Source organism: Coturnix japonica, chromosome 18, assembly GCF_054131305.1.
Source record: "Coturnix japonica strain WE chromosome 18, WE-NBRP24, whole genome shotgun sequence".
Lineage (NCBI taxonomy): Eukaryota > Metazoa > Chordata > Aves > Galliformes > Phasianidae > Coturnix > Coturnix japonica.
Window position 1 is genome coordinate 6,558,193 of NC_140680.1, and position 17,943 is coordinate 6,576,135.

Below are 17,943 nucleotides of genomic sequence, written 5' to 3' on the forward strand. Positions count from 1 at the left end.
ACCAGCACAATACTTTTTGCTCAGACTGAAGTCACAGAATTTGAAAACACTGTAGAATCACAAAGGAAAAGAAACACTGTCCTACTTAACAGCAGATAATCAAGTGCCATGACCTTATGGGTAGAAGCTCTGCCTGGTGCATGAGACAGGCTGCAGGAATGGGTACATCTGGAGAAAAGGAGTCTGATGTGTTTGCATTCTTACACTGAACAAGGTTAATAACATTTACTGATCAAAATAAATACTTTTTTCTGTCTTATAAATGTGTTCACATACTAGGGAAACAGACATTACACTAGTGCTACAAATACCTGGGTACAGCTATTTTTGTCTTATGTCCTGAATGTGGCATAATATTGTAGCACATGGAAGTGTAACGTTCCAACAAATATCACAGCTGCAGAAGAGTCATCTTGCCCATCATAGGATTCCCAGGAGCTAAAAGCACAGCTCTCTCCCTCTAGCCCCTACTTTTCTTTAGAATATCAAGGCACATATTTCAGATAAAGCACAGATGTAAAATTGATTTTCTGCAATTTAAGTTCTATCCATCCGTCCTTCGCACCATCATCTCAGTTTGAGTAATAGCGTTCCTTGCCATGTAATCACATTTTTATTAAAGTATTACTGTAAATACTGCATTACTTCACTAACTGCATACCAAATTGTTTAATTTTGTTACCAAGTTTTTAAAAACCTAAAGAATTTGTTAACTCTCATCTAGCTAACAGATTGAATCGTGACTGTGTAACAGATTGAGATCTCCATAATGGGTGATCATATAAAAAAAAAATCCTCTGGAAGTCTGCTACCTCTTAAACAACTATTTGAGATGCAGGGGAATACAATTATGGGGGGGAGAGAGAGAAAGAAGGAAACTAGTGGATTCAGTAGAAGAAAGGTACACATTGTGTAAGATAACCAGATCTTCTGACAAGGGAGCTCAAAGGCACAGAGGAGAAAAGTTGTGACTAATTTATTTATTGCAACCAGAGGATGATAAAGAGTACCTGTCTGCTTGATATAACGATTAGTGTGAAAACCTCTTGCTTATCTGATTCAGAGAACATCTTACGTCAGACACAGAAAACCTTTGTGCTGTGTCCTAACAACACTGACCATTGAGCAGAAGGGGACTAAAAAGATTGTAACTGACTGTGAAAAGGCAAATTTGCCAACTGAAAACAGGGAGTGTTCATTGGGATGCATCACAAAATCCTGGGCCAGGTCAGTGGTGAATTTTTAAGCTTTACATCCTGGAACTACTGAACAATAGATCAATACTCCACGAGAGGCTATAGAACTGGTAATAAAGAAGGGCAGAGAAAGATTGCTCTGGGCACTTCTATTGCTTATACAGCGTATAAATGTATGCTGTGTAGTATGAAGTATCATCAGTCAGGAACAGGAATGTGAGTTTCAACCAAAAAAAAAAAAACAACAACAACAAAAAAAAAAACAACCACAAAAACCCAAGCTGCTGAATAGCTGATACATTCAGAGATACAGGCTACCAGAACCTCCAAACTTCTGTAATTTAAAAGCAGAGCAAGAAAGATAGTTGCCTACATGCGTGCTATTCAGCTTACAGAATCAGGACAAAATTTATATGAAGGTTTCATCAAGTTATATGTTTAAATGGAAAAACAAAAGCCATCAAAAAATAAGCAGCAGCAGCAACAAGAAAAACCACCAACAAAAAGCCACATCACATTCATTAGAAGTGTGAAATGAGTATTATACTCAATTTGCAGGGTTCCTTCTTCATGTTTTTACAGTGCTTGGTGAAACCATGGCCGCTCAAACTGCCCAAAATCACATCACAGAACTAATCACGAAGACTGAAAACAAACAAAACTTCAATATGTGCCCAACACACAACTCTTTCTTTTCCGACATACAGCAAGACTATCATTTCCAAAGCACCTCCGGTGTGATAACACTATGGTAATCTAATTTAACCAAACTATTATCTTTCCAGAAGCGAAATGCCACTTTTCTTCTCTTTTTAATGTCCATTTCACACAACTTCATTCTTAATGAGACTGATCCATATGGTTTTGCTCCTGAATATTGTGTTCAGTTAATGGAAAATTGCGTAATACTATAAAACCTTTCATTACTTGTTGTAGTCTGTTCTGCATTCTTCTCAATAGCTGCTGTAACTGCTACTTTCAACCAAATGTCCTGCATCCAGCTCGATCTACTTCTGAACAGTCAGTCCTCCCATGAACTCAAGCTTACTGACATACCATCAGCATGCAAATCTCTTCCTTCATTTCCACCCTCCTTGTTGTACTGTACACCTATACAAAGCTAGACAAAAAACAATGTACTTCCAAGGGCTCACCCAGGCAGTCTGCAGCAAAGCACTGTACGCCAACTGATGCATCAAAACTACCATTTAGGTTATTAGTTAATGATTAAATTTTAAAATATTTGCTTTGCTGATTACTGAGAAATCAACAAATACTCATTATTAAAAGAAACAAGTTTACATCTTTTACTTCTGCTGCTCTTTATTTTCAGTTACTAATCAATGAACAAAATTGTGTATATTAACTAATCAGAGCTGGGTGTTTATTTTTCAACAAAAATCAGGTATAAGAATAATACAAAACCAACTACATTTATGAGAGGTTTGTATAAGTGTAGATGCACACTGTGAAAATATTCTGAAGTTCAATGAAATTACTAGCTTCTCTTCTAATGTAAAACAGCTTAATGACTTTTTTGATTTCAGTGTAGACTCCTATGGCTCAAACAAGTTGCTCCAGAAGCCAGACATGAACAGGGAGTTGTAGGGTCTCAGATAAACCCTGTTTCCATGACAGGCCACCTCAGGCCCACGCTGTGAAACTCATACCATACTGTGAGGAAATGCAACTTTTGTTACATATAGCAATAGGGCTCCAATAACAAGCCTCTCTGTAAGGTCTGCTATTCTGAGCAAATGCAACTGATTATCATCTGGCACCTTCATACAATTTAACAAATGCAGAAGGTGAACTACTCCTATCTCATATGCAATAGATTACTTAGTAATGAAATATGGTGGTTTACAAGATCATTTCTGGGAAATACTGGAAATCTGGAATACAGGTGTCACCTACAGAGGTTCCCTTAAGTTCAGATTTATTTTTCCTGAGAAAAAAATAATGAAACAGTAATAACATAATTTATTGCATCTATTTAATGAAATATATGCCACTTAGACTAACACAGATCAGCAGGTGCACTGCTGCATGACGTACTCTCACATACTATTACTTGCATACTCTATCAAGAAGGAAATTAAAAGTGGGCTTGAATTACCCTGCCAAGCCTCTAAATTCTAGGGTTACAGATGTTTAAGAAAAGACAAATTCAGAAGGTTATTAAAATTGCATTTATACAGCATGCATTTATGCACCCAAAGAAGCATGCACAGAAGTCTGCTGTGAATATTGAGTTGTAGAATTAGGGCCTAAATGTGTGAAATTCAGACCATGAAGACTGACTAGTTAAAATTTCATTATCTATTACAAACAGAATATCTGACTGATATAAGTATACAAGGAAAAACAAACAAACAAAAAAAAAAAAACAACACAGCAGAACTTTCCAGAGGTAGAAAATATTCTACATTCCAGTGGTTTGTTTAGACAAGGCCTATAACCTCCATGTTAGGAAAATGCTTATTAATGAAATACTGCAACAACAGCTAACTCTAAATCTCTGCAGCCATCAGGACTCTGCAATGCAGCACTAGTGTGAAAAGGAGAAAGTTGCATTTCAGAAGGGACAGACTCTCAGGCACCTCAATGTATCACTGAACGAAAGATAAGAGACGACTCTTCAAACAGATCATGGAAAACGTTGGAAGGCCTAATATTATCCAGTTCTTGTGGAATAAAAACACTTAACAGGAACTGCAAGAACTCAGGCTAGGTTCAACTTCACAGCTTACATACAAAAGTGATACAAATTCAGGCTCAGATTGAGGAAAAAAATGTTCAAATACTAAAGCAGATATAATGAGAACAAGGAAGCTAAAGGAGCAGGAATTTCTACATAGTAAATTGCCTGTCACGTAAAAGCTTGACTAGGTCAAAGAACCAAATTTAGAACAACATTTAAATTAACTTGGTTAAATAAGAGCAAACTAAGGAATTCAGGTAAGCATAAATATACACTGTAGGAATATGAAAAAGAGGTTTTCCTGTATTGAATTGTCAAAGAAAAAAAAAAAAAAAAAGAAAAAAAAAAGAGGCAGAAGCATTCTCTAAATATGATTGTTTTGTCTTTCTAATACAAACATTTCAAAATTCATAATAGATGTTTAAAATTTAGTCCTCAAAATATCTCAAATTCAATCTTTTTATTTTTATGGTGAAGCTCAATCATGGAGAAATGATCCCATCAGGAAGGTCTGAAGCTACAGCAGTGTCTGTAACCCAATGATGTACTCCAATAAACTGACCATGACCTATTCTAACCCTTTATCCTATCTTATTCCTATCTCATCTTTTCACTCTGGAGAGCTAATCCCTCTAAAAGTCCCACTGAACTTCCCAACTGACATGCCAAGCTGTCTATCCCCAGTTTAGTCGCAAACCAAGTGCTCTTGGCTTGGGAAGGACTTCAGATAAAATCTCCCAAGGAGAGAAGCAGCTTCTTAATTTATATAAAGCAGCTCAACTGCTTACATCTTATTGTTTTCAACTAGGAGGTAATTTTGTCTGTATCAATCTTTATGGGTATTTACTATGTGTATTCTCATATAAGAATATAATTATGCTTAAGACATTCCTGTCCTTTTCTCATTGCTTAACATTTCATTCTGACACAACTTGATTTCAACTACTACCACACATTTAGAATAACACAAATCAAACAGCACTGCAGTTTGTTTGTTTGTTTTTCCCCCCAATAATTAACCTTGGAAGAGCTTTTCACATTTCTCTCCCTCTACTACTTAAATAGATGCAGTGACTACTCCAACAGCTACTTGTGCCTGAACTGACGTACTGCTTCCTGACGCTGCTGACTTGACCAACTCTGAGCCACCTTAAAAGGAATGCCAATAATATGCATCATGGAACTGATTTAGAAAATGAAGAAATCAATACAATAAATGCTAGTCCTATCCATCTTCCTTAGATTCATCCGTGTCCTGAAGAAACATACTTTCATTTCATTTCTGCTTCTGTTGGCAGAATTTGAATACTTCATTCAAAGCCTTTATTACACATAGGAGCACTGTGTACTCCTAACTGTTCTGATCTTAATTTCCTGTTTTAGTCTTCATATTCTCCTGTATTCAGGAGACTGTTGATACAAGCCATAAATTTAGGTTACAGAAATGCAGGTGTAGTAAAATTCAAAGCTCATGGTTTAAAATAAAAACAAGAACAAAAAACCCAACAACTTTTAATAAGACAAAGTTCAGAGACCCACTTATAAATGAAGTTACTTGCAAGTTACATCTGTAAGTGAAGGATCCAAACCTTGCAGCCAAGACTAGAAGACAATGAGAAATTTGACTGCAAGTGCTGTTGTGTTGTTAATTTTGACAGGGTACTTTTTCAAAGAGAATGAGTCCTGACAGCAGCTAAAAGAAGAGATGTCTTTTGTTATTCTTAACATATCAATTCTAGTGATTAAAAGAGGCATCTGGTAAATTACAACATGTGGTTTAACCTGCATAGTGCATTAAGCCATTGGAAGTTGCAGAATGTCTCTTAAAAGATGCATCAATAGATTATACATTATATATACATTATGTTTCCCCAAAATAATTGATAATATTCTTACAGCATGACACAGAAACTCAAATTTCAAAATCAAACTGCAGAGGCAAAACTTAACAGTTAATCTTGAGAACTGTCAAATATCATTTGAGCAGAAAGAGGGCAAAACTGTACTCCTATAAATGAATATGTTACAGTGCTCAAAATAGGCTGAGGATTTTGCAAGCCAGACAGACAACAGCTGAAGACTTCTGGAATCCAGAGAAAGAGGCAACCTGAATTCTTTTAGAGTCAGAGCCCTCAGTCTTCCAACACACGCTCAATTTTCCACTGCCCAACGCTATTTAACAATCAAATAAAAATCACGCTTTATTTAAAAAAGATTACATCAATTCATTTCCTTAAGCCCTTTGGGACGTCCTGGCATTAGCACCACATCCATCGATTTCGTTAATCAGGACCAGGTATTTCAAGCCATGTGGGATCTGAGGCAATGTGATTTTCATCTTCAGATTTTAACTGAGAAAACAAAGCTTTTATTCCCTTTTTCTTTTCTTTTCTTTTTTTTTTTTATTTTTTTATTTTTAATTTTTTTTTAAAATAATAAATCTGAGCATATACGCCACAGAAAACCCTGATGCACATTCAGTCTATTAAACCATTCCTCATAAAAGTTAAACAATTATACTGGAATAAATATTACCACCTAACGATCCTGCTTAAGGAAATAAATTTTGAGGATTCAGGAAAACATATTACAAGACATCTGCAAACCTTACTGTTGTGAGAAATAAAGTGAATTTAGTTGAAAGAAGTCAATTCCTACCAGTAAGGTTGTGGTTGTCAAGTAACGTGCTGCACAAGTCTCAGCTTTTTCCCACAGCTTATTATTCAAAGCAAATGCAATTCTTCAGATCCCAATCTTATCTGCTATCTACATTTTAATCAAAATTGTTGGCCTTTCTCTGGCAGCTTCTGAATGTTGTTATGCACTGTCACTGCAAAACCTTTAATACGAGGAAGAGTTGACAAGAGAGACTTCAAAATAATTTACTGTCATCATTTCCTTGTTCTTTATCTGTATTAAAAATATAATTTAATCAGTTCTGTTTTTCTTCCTATTATGGCACTTGACAATATATAATTTTTGCCCCAGACGCATATCCACACTGTAAAACGAACATTTGTTCAGTTTATCACGCAAACCAAATACAGTTATACTAAATATCCATAAAGAAAGCAGCACTTAGGATGCAAACATTTCCTCCACTTCCAATCAAACTGTGGACACAAGTAATCGCAAATTAGGGATTTACATCGTTAATTTAAAATATATATATATTAAAAAACAACAACAAAAAACAAACACATCAAAAAGAGGAACATTAAAAACCAAATAAAAGTAGTTTTTGTCTTAAGCTTCGCTCAAGTTTCACAGCATACATATGGATATGAATAAGTAAACCTAACTTCTTGCACAGCAGCTTGAGCAAGGTTCAGATTAACATAAATGATAATACACATACATAAGGGTGTCTTTGAAACACATTCGGTAACTTGTAATGCTCACAGAGATCAGGTCAAGTCAAAAGGTATTTGATATAAGTAGTTAAGTTATGTAAATCTATTTGTGACTGCTTAAGGACATGAGATGACTTTAAATGCTAGCTAATCTATACAGTGAACATTCAGTGCAACTCATATGAATTCCCATTCCAATTACTGCACAATCTGCAAAGACAGAAATATACTACATCAAGTCAGGTTACTTAATTTTCTTTGATCAGAACAGTTAAAATTAATCACATATTGTTTCCCTTTTCTACATGTTCACTACAAAAGTAGTAAGTAGAATGAAGTTTGAATAGAAGTACTGAAGTAACTACAGGTGCAGATGTTTACTCTTAAACCCATTTCTATCAAGACTTCCAAAGCAAGAATCACAAGAAAGTAATTCAAACATTTATTTGCACTCAGTGTTTCAGGTCTTCCAACAAAAACAAGAGGAAGAATCTCTTTCAAAATCTGTGTGTGTTTTTTTTCCAGGCTGTAATTTTCTGTTTATACTGTCTATAGATTTACTTAGAAAACTTTCAAACCCCTTTGTGGAAGTCACCAGAGGAGACTGATTTCAAGTCATTAAGCTAACCTGGGTGGCAGATAGAGGAGACAGTGGATTTATTTCTCCTTGAGATTTTCTAATCTGCATTCATGATACCGTGGAGTTCATCCTGTTTTTCCAAGTACTAGGGAGTAAAATAGCCTCAGGATTTTTTTCCAGGCTTTCCAAGCCACGGCTTTAATTTCAATCTCAAAATCTTTAAAGTTAAATATCCACCCATCCATATGGAGACCCAGACATTTAGTCTCTTAGATTTATTAACCTCTATTTATGTTGATAATACAATTGGGAGATACAATTTGGCACAACAAACACAGGTTTAGCAGTCTAATTGCTGGGGTTTTGTAGCGCAGATTGTGCTAATGCTAAATGAGGATTTCCACAAGTCAGTCACTGCTGACTGAGAAGGGAAAGGTAGGACATGCTATGGTGTCTTGGGAAGAGGCTGCTCTTCAGGGTCACAGGGCAGAAATCGTCTCACCAACAGGACAATACAGGTGCACCAAGGGAATAAAGAATGCCACAGCACAGACGGTAATGAATTACGCCTGCGTGTGCATAACCTGAGGACTCCAGATAATCACACCTTGTCCTACAGCTCCATGGGGACAGGGAAGACAGGGCTTTGCAGGATTAAGAGCTGCAGCTACAGTGAGGTAGCAAAGTAAACAAAATTCTAACTATACATGGAATTCCTTATAGTACAGTCTTCATCTGAGCCTTGAGACAGAACTCATTATTTTGTTCTGCACTTGCAGTGACCACACTGCACACTTTACTCCCTTAAATATTCTCACATGTAAACAAACTTGGCACCGATCACCCACATCTGAACCTGGTCTGACTTCCCAGCCCTCAGTTCATGGCCCTTAGGAGGACTAAGAAACTCACTGTGGAAAAGTGTTTGCTTTGATAAAATAAGCACTAAGTAAAAGCTTTCAGCGATAAGCAGGTATTTTGCAAGAAGAAGTGTTTTATACATATTAGATCCAATATTAGGATTAAAGAATAAACAAATAATCTGAGCTGCATATTCTATCCATTCTTTTCAATAGTTTAATATTTCCTTCAATTTCTTGAAAGTTTCGTTATTGTTTTCCCTAAACTTATGTCCACATTTAATCACCACGAATGCACCTCCACCACACAGCAGATGTGTCATTAACTATTTCTGAAAAAAAGTGAAATAAAATCACCCAGCATGAGAATACTATGGAATAAGTCAACACTAGCAGATGGTGTTTATTTTGTCACTGCTTGTGTTAAAAATTACCACCTATTTCATCAGTTTTGTTAAGGCGGAAGCCTCATATAAAAAGTGAAAATGTTATTTTTTATAAGCTGTCACAGAACTCCTTAAAATATAACCACTTGTTTTCATGGTTTCCAGTTTTCTAGGACATAGTGCAACACACAGGAGATGGGTTTGTATAAATTTAACGTGATAGAGTGTTTTGCTACTAGCTCAGTCTTTCAACACACAATCTGTCTTGTTTCTCAAGCAAATTCTGCAAATTCTTTAGTTAAAGTATTGGTGTTTTCAAGACATACTCTGTAATAAGAATTAAGTCTGCCCCTAGGAGGGGCACTCAGTACAACTCTCAACTTGCTTTGGACCCAATTTACAGAAGTGTTTTTTTTTGTTTTTTTAATTTATTTTTTATTTTATTTTATTTTTTTTCAAATTTCCCCCTACGAATTTCTGACATCCTTATGATTATATCACACACTTCTGGTTTAGATAATTGAGAGAATTGTTTCATAACAAAACAGCACGTTGCATGAAAAGCAATTCTATGATCTTGACTTGGCTACTTAAAGAAATCCTTATTAAAATCCCACGCTAAACAAAGGTTCCCCTCATCTATCTTTCAAAGAACTTCTGTTAAAATGGAAAAACAAAAGAACTTCCCCAAATACAAACATATACAATACTTATTAAGACAAATTCACATTGGAAACAATGGAAACTAATTCATTACTATGGTGATTTAAATGGAACTACTGATCCTAAATACAATTTCAAATAATAATAAAAACAAAAAAACAAAAAAACTACAACAACACCTATTTGTACCTGAAGGATACAGGACATCATTAAATGTCAAGCCACACATAAATTAGAAACGTAAGTCAGATCTCTATGTGACCAGTTGCATTTTGCTTCAAAACATCACAAACACAGCATGATAAAATCCAGTCCCTTTTCATCCCTCAGAAAAGGCATAATCTCTGCCATAACAGTGCAACTGGTCACGTGCCAAAGCCAGTTTAAGAACTTACTTGCACACCATGCATTACCATGGGTTTCTGAGATACCTGTAGGCCTGATGCAACAACTCAACAAATAGATAGCTTATTATAGTCATTCAAATCTCCTTTTGGTATTGGCAGAATCTGACTTGTAGCAGAGTCTGAAGTCTCTGAATCAAGTCCAGAGTTACATGTTCACAGTTTACTCAGGGTCATTACGTGAAAACAAACATCAAAAGATGCTCAAATCACATTACAATGGCTGTAAAGTGAACCAAATGATAGGAAACAGAAGATAAAAGACTGCCAGGACAACCGCTGTTCCTGCACAATAATGGTTTCTTATAATTAGCTGATCATATACGCAAACCTTTCCCTCTACCCACTAGGTCTCCCATTGCACTTAATGTTCATGTTGCCTTGCTCAAGCTATGAAAGGAACAGATCCTTTTATCTTCATTATTCAATGAGAAGCACAAAATCTATCCTATTCAAATCATACTCTAAGCAGTGCATTGTAACCTCCTGGGCTTTTATGTATTGCTCAACATGATCCTATCTGAATGCTTTAAAGTGAATTTTGACAATACTGTAAACGTTCACACCACTGTTTACTAAAAAAAGGCTGACAAACCTAGAGCCTGGAATCTTTTTGTTTCTTTTTGGAATTCTGGATGCTATGAAATAGGTTCAATTTTTTATTTATTTATTTTTCTTCCAGTGTATTTCACAGGATTATAGATTGATTTGGGTGGGTTGGAAAGGACCAGAAAACTTGTCTAGTTCAGACCCTCCCCACCATACGCACAGATATCTTCCACTAGACCAGGCTGTCCAAGTCCTCATCCATCTCGGCCTTGAACACTACTAGGGATGGGTATTATTTATTTATAAATAGTCCTTCCTCTCCCAGCAGAGAAGTCAGGAAAAGTGAGACTTATGTTCATTCTGCATACTAAGAAGGGACAACTTTTGTACAGGAAGTTTTTATTCCTTATCCTTTCAAAGACAGAACATGGAGCTGAAAACAATCACTCTGTACTTCTGCCTGTGTTTCTGAAGCTCTATTTTGATACCCATACTCAGCATTTAAGCTTTGTTCCCATTACTTGCTTCAAAAACCTATTGTTTTGTTCCACATCAGTGGCATCCAACTCCTGAGCAAAGACTGAATCAATAAAGACATCTCAAATTTTGTTACAACATAGACCAAGCAATCCCTCACCTAAATGAGCACAGTGGATAACTGGATACCTTTAAAAGACAAAAATCCAAGGGCTCTACCTATGGTGATGAAGAGACTCCTATTTACGCAACATACACATTGAAAGCTTTGCAAGTGTATTTGGATGCCTCCTCAGCCAGATGAAGCTTTAAACCAAGGCTAGTGCCATATGTCTCTTTTTGGCAGCATCTAGATTGATGTAAAATATCCTGTGGCACTTTTTAGAAGACCAGAGTTAAAGCTTAGCTTTGGTCATTTCCCCTGAATTACTAACACAATACAGTTGGCTGACATCAATGCCAGTCAGAACACCTGTACCCATAAAGCAGAGCACAAATTTTTCTTGACAGGCAATGAAATACTTCACTTCCCATGTTAGGTATGTCCAAGTAGTATTTTATATAAATCTATTTAAATAATAAAATTAAGTTCTATTTTTTTTTTCTATTGCTTTTCTTAGTTCAACCATTCTGTTAAATGCGCCTTAACACCCAGCTTATGATTTGAACTAATACTACTGTCAAATATTTTTTATTTCTACGTAATTGATAATAATATCCTCACATTCATTATTTCCAAAGCCCCGAACAAACACAGTGCTAAGCAGTAAAAGCAAATTAGAAAACACACTTATTTTAACTGGGGAGAGTATTGGGCTCTCAAAGGAAAGAACAAAACCAAAGGGGAAAAAAAAATGTGATTACAAGCCCCAAGGCTTCAAACAAGAAAAGACATTGTTCACACAGATACAATTTATATTTCCATGATAATGCAAAATGCACTCAAGTATGACTGAGATCTAGTATAGCCTAAATATTATAACCCATTCATTTTAAATGTGCCAGAATCACTTCTGCAACACCAATAATCACCAACACTTCAGATACGCAAACTTATTTATCTGAACATTTCGACTGTTTACATGATTTCCTACTTTATTACAAACCATACAGATGCCATCTGGGGCAAATTTTGCTATCATATGTCAGAAGTATGGTATTAAAGCACCAAAAGCTCCGTTTCCCATTCTTCTAAGAATCACAGAGATACACAAACAGCCTTATCTCTGATTTGAAAACATACTGAGCATTCTTGGTTTGTATCAACTATGAAAGGTTTGCAGATACTCAGCACTTCCCAGGCTTTGATGTAAGAAATTGTCTCATTATTTGCTTCAGTCACTATTTGAGACTGAAAACATAATTCCATTCATTAGATTTCACCATCAACCACATGTCTATGGACAGAAGAGTATCAGAAAAAAAAAGAAAAAAAGGAAGTAGTGAGAAAAGTTTTTCATTTTTCGTTTAAGTAAGCAGAATATTATTCCTGTTTAGGGCCCAAACTCAGCAAACCATTTACTTAAGTGCTTAAATGAGATACCAAAATGGAAAGATATTTTTCACGCATGTACCAGGTCACAGCTGCAAAGGAAGAAAAGTATGAAATAACAGGATATGTCTCTCACCTCATTAGGCAGGCAAATACAGGACAAAAACTGCAGTCTTGATGACAAAAGACCTCATAAAAACTAGTAGCATGCCGATAATATAAGCTGTTGTAAGTGTATTTAACCATTGAATTCAAACTATGTATAGAATTTAGGAGGAAGGTGTCACCAAATCATTATTTTTGGAGTAAAATATATCACAGATTTCAGTCACTGTATCTTATTGTTTTTTTTTTCTTTTCTTTTTTCACCTTTTGGTAAGGAGGATATTTGCCAGCAGTTTTACAAACATCCACCTCCTCCCTAAGGAGTTTTGCCCTCAGGGAAACAAGAAGGGGCAGGGTGGGACAAGGCAGCAGTACTTCTGAAAAAGCTGTCAGTCAGTGAATACATACAAAAGAGAAAACAACAAAAAAACACTAAGGAAACTCATTCTGTTTTACACAGTCCCTAAATTACAAAATGCCACGTGCCACACCGAGCATGACTGCCTAAATCTGTAAATCCTGGATCAAAAATATCCAAACCAACAGGAACACAGCTATTAGTAAATCTCTCGTTAAAGTCAGGTTTAAGAAACTCTGAAGTAATGTCAACCACATGCAAGCTTGAAACACCAAGATAAAACACACATAATTGACCTTGTGGAAAATACTGCCAAATATAGGCAAGGTATTGTTTTTAACTCAAGCCTGTTGTATCCAAACCTGGCAACTCTTACAAATCATAGTTCATTTTTCATCTATGAAGAAGCTCAGTCCCATGAAGCAATGTTAACACAGGGAAACCGCTGCTTTCCCCACTCACTGAAGATGTCCAAATACCAAACTGCCCCAGGTTAGTTCAGTAAGGGAGGCAATATGCAAAAATAGAGAAATAAATAGAAACGACTATTATTTAACAGAATAGAAATACCCAGGAAGAAAATAAAGAAAAAAAAAACAACACAAAAACACACAATGCATAAAAAGCAGAAAATAGAACTAAAGAAATCTGCAAACACCACAAATTCTAAACTAGGATCTAAGTTCACAAGCAATACAGTTTAAGCAAGATAAAAACCTTACGTATTAGAGAGTTCTTTGTCTCAGCCAGCTGCTGCCAGCTTGTCTGTCTGTCTTTCAATTTCTCAGAAAGGTGTGTGTGAAAATCTAAATGAAATAAAACAAATACATTTTAGAGATGGCTCCCCTCTATTCCTTTCAGTGTTGGTGTAATACCAAATAGAACAGTTCACCTCCTCCCACCCAATATGTCTTCGAATAATTAAAAGTAAACCACTCATTTTTACTAAGATAGAGATGGAGAAATTGATCTTTTTATTACTTACTCCTACAGAGACATACTGCATAGTAGCACTACTGGTGAAAGGCTGCTTTTCAGGAGGTACATGTGCCCACTGTTCCACTGTCAGTATCATTCATTATGAAAAGGGGCAGAAAAATCTGTATAAAGTATGTTAACTAGAAGTCTGTGAGAATTTTGCAAACACTTTGCACAGTACGTATTTAAGATTGCTTCCAGCTTTAGGAAGTCAAATTTAAACACATTCATAAACAAAAAATCCCATTACTTCAGCTTTGAGTTATCTTACTTCTGCTAAAAGAAAAAAAAAAAAAAAAAAAAAAAAAAAAAATTTATAGCTAGTTTAAATACAGCTGAATTTTGGAAACATGATGAAATTATGGAGTCCCCTTCCACTTGAAAAGCACAAAATTCATTGAAAAGTATTATTTAACATCACAATTAAAAACCAACCAAACAAACAAAAACCAAGAGTTTCCAGAGTTAATAAACTGTCATAAAGCCTATTTTTAATGCATTTACAAGACACCAACGAGAAGGACAAGAACCGTAATAATTAATTCAGCTCCCATTTATCACCGCTTTTAAGGCCTCACTAGAAGAGGTTTCAGCTTGATACATTTCAGGTCCAAATGCTTAGAAATTTAATAAGATAACACTTCAAGATTGCAGCCAGAAATCACCAGGCTCAACACTTAAAATCCATTGTGTGTATATCACAGTAATTTATTATAAGAAAAAAAAAAGAAAAAAAAAAGAGAAAAACAAAATAAAAATGTTGATGCAAAGCCAAAGGTATTGCATGGTTTAGAAAATAGAAGAAGGTGCAAGGCAGTGTATTTGCTATTTAAGTGGAGCACAAATGTTTGTGGCCTAAATTGCCTGCAATAGTAATAATCTAAGAGAACACTGGCTGTGAGTTTTATATTGCTGGCTTTCAGAGTAAATAGTAATGTTAAGAGACAAGTTACATCCCCACAATGAATAAAAACCAGATACCATTTACTAAACTACCTAAATGTCTGATGAAATTAAAGTTTGATGCAGTGCTACTGTAAGTCATTTTCAGGTGTTTTGGCTCCTGTCTAATTACATCCTCTTTACTTTCGATGGCACGCTTCTGATTTAACACTAAGGATGCAGAACTGCAGACATTCAGTAACTGTCCACTAAAAAAAAATACCATGAACAACATGCAAGCGAATCAGACATGTGGAATATGGAGTTAAGTGACCATTGAAACAAAAACTTTGGTAGCTATAAAAAATACATATATAAACTCATCATCTTGGTTTTACCGTATCTTTTCCCACCAAACATAATACAAGATGATGTTAATAAAATTATTTTCTTACTTTTTTGTACTTATTTGGTCCTATTTGTGTCAACAACTATACAAGTAGGAATTTATCAAGAAATAAAGCACTGAATTCATTCTATGAGCACCACTCTTCTGTGGTACATACAATTAAACAATTGTTCCTGCCATATTACTCACTACAATATGCAAATATTACAATATTTGATGCACTGATTTTTTTTTCAAGCTTTTTGTTTTAATTTGTTTCTAGAAGGAATAAAACAAAAATAATCCATCAACACTGGATTGCCATGTTATTACAGTATCCTTCAAAAGTTTGTGCATGTGACCAGATCAGCTACTTTCTCTTGACCCCTCCCTGCAGCCACCTTCTGATATTTATTCCTTACAATTGCAAAGAGCACAGATGAGGATGGCAACTGTACCCACCAGGGCAGCTGAGCCATCCTTATTTTTCATGTGAAACATCTAAAACTAATGGCACAAAAGTATGTTTTCAAGCTCTGTTTCTTCAATAAAGTTAAAAAAGAATAAAAAATAAAAATAAAAAATTGCTGCTGGTGCCCAAAGGAAAGAATTACTTCAGTGTTGAGTCACTTTTAAAACTGTGTCATCTGAAGAGAAGTCTCCATGGGTATTACCTTGCTCTGACACTCGCAGGGAGTTAAACCTAATTGCATTTAGGGTTATCTCTAGCAGCTACACACTGAATCCAACATCCTCAAGAGAACTATTGTTCTAACTAATCTATTTATTAGGCTATTATTCAGATTTAGTACAGTCTTCTATTAAAAAAAAAAAAAATAAAATAAAAATCTCAAAGGGATACTAATGGATTTTGCAGTCATCAGACATAGATATAACCTACAATATCCAGTCTTGTCAAGTTAAAAAAGGAATACTTTTGTAAGTAAATCTTTAGATCGTTAAGTTAATTTTATGCCCTATCATACACCACATTTCACAGCTGGAAGAAGTAAAATCCCTGTGAATTCACCACACTTTCTTCTTACATGATCCTCTAAAATGCAAATCCCCCACATCCAGAATTTATTTTGCTCCTACACAAATACATCTGCTTTACATACATTATTTTCAAGATGAATGTATCACATCTCAGTGTAAATTCAAAATCAATGTTGACGTAGCTACAAATACAAACACTGTATTACCAAAATCTGTCTTCTGAAACACATACAATGCTCACACAAGCACCTTGTTCCCCGAACAGTATTCAGCAGATTCATTTACTTCCCACATCATCCTGGACAGAAACAGACCCTCTGATTTCTCCATTTCATTACTATTTAGCACTCACTTTGTTTCCCTTGCATCCCAACAGGTTTCCACTTGGCCAGACACTTGGACAAGATCTACAGGATGTTGTCTTGCAGTTCCACAGAAATGCAGACAAGGAAAGGCTGCAACTGCTCTTAAATCTATTCCTTCCCTACCACCATATTGTGGGACCAGCAAGAAGAAAGTAACTCTGCACCCTGTGGAGCCAAAAGGTCCCACCAGCCACTTCTTTCTTCCAACAAGGAGGTCCAGCATCAAGTCAGTGCTCTTGAAATATTAATCATGTCTTACAGAAGAAAAAAAACCACTGTTATCAATGCACTAACTTCAGTATCATTCAGTATCTGATCCCCTCATTATGCAGTTTTGCTCTTTCTTGCTAAGAGCTGCTGCTTGTACTTAAATTGTTACGTTAATTAATTGATGAGCCTAAGCCACCTCTGGACTACTTTTACTTACTGATCTCTGTTCTCTTTCTGCAGCAAGTTCTGTAGTGAAAAATAACCTAGGTAGAGTTTTCAATTAATTTGTAATTTGTAGAAGCACATTGCAGTTTATACATGAACTGCTATTTGTTAGTTTAATTTGATGTTGCACAGTTCTCATACAAGAAAAAAAGTATTGAACAATCATTATGTATTGACGTTCTCTATGCCACTCATCCCTGTGCAGACAATTGTCACAAATCACTGTTTTCAACACTCAACATTATTAAAATACTAGGCCATTCCTCACAAGGGAGCTATGTCATGTTACGCATAACTCATGTCACTCACTCATGCCACCTGCTGTTTTATAACATTGCTCTTCTAACAGAAGGATGAGAATTCATAACATGGTAACGTTCCAGGTATGGACATCCCATACCTCTATACAATGGCAGTAATGACATCTCCTGTTTTGTTCTTTGCATAAACTCCCTCTTAGTTCATGGTGCATGTTGTAGGAAGGAGTTGGATTTGACTACTATGATACTGAGTGGCAGTTCTTTTGCAGGACTGCTTTTGTGCCACCATAGCTTTCCTGAATAAGGACAGTTGAGAGCCCAACACATTTCCTCATCAATTATGAATTTCACCTGCTCTTCCCAGTCACTCAGCATCACGAGAGTCTTCATGAAAATTTACAGTCTTTGTCTTCACTACCCTAGACAACCCCTGGCATACAAATAACTGTCAGTTCACTGTACATCTTCTTTTCTTCAGCTCATTTAAAAAACGCCAAGATGCAGTTTGC

The 17,943-nt window shown here is 35.7% G+C and overlaps 1 protein-coding gene across 35 annotated transcripts in view; it reads right to left on the reverse strand.

The window, feature by feature from the left end:
• TENM2 (teneurin transmembrane protein 2) overlaps positions 1-17,943 on the reverse strand; it is a 1,410,959-nt gene that overhangs the window by 242,168 nt on the left and 1,150,848 nt on the right. For 20 of the 35 annotated variants that reach the window (XM_085518796.1, XM_015875927.3, XM_085518797.1 and 17 more), the window contains one exon: positions 13,850-13,933. The exons of the other annotated variants lie outside the window; for them this stretch is intronic. In XM_085518796.1, the coding sequence (XP_085374922.1) occupies positions 13,850-13,933 (84 nt within the window). The remainder of the gene's footprint in view (positions 1-13,849; positions 13,934-17,943) is intronic. 35 annotated transcript variants of the gene reach the window in all.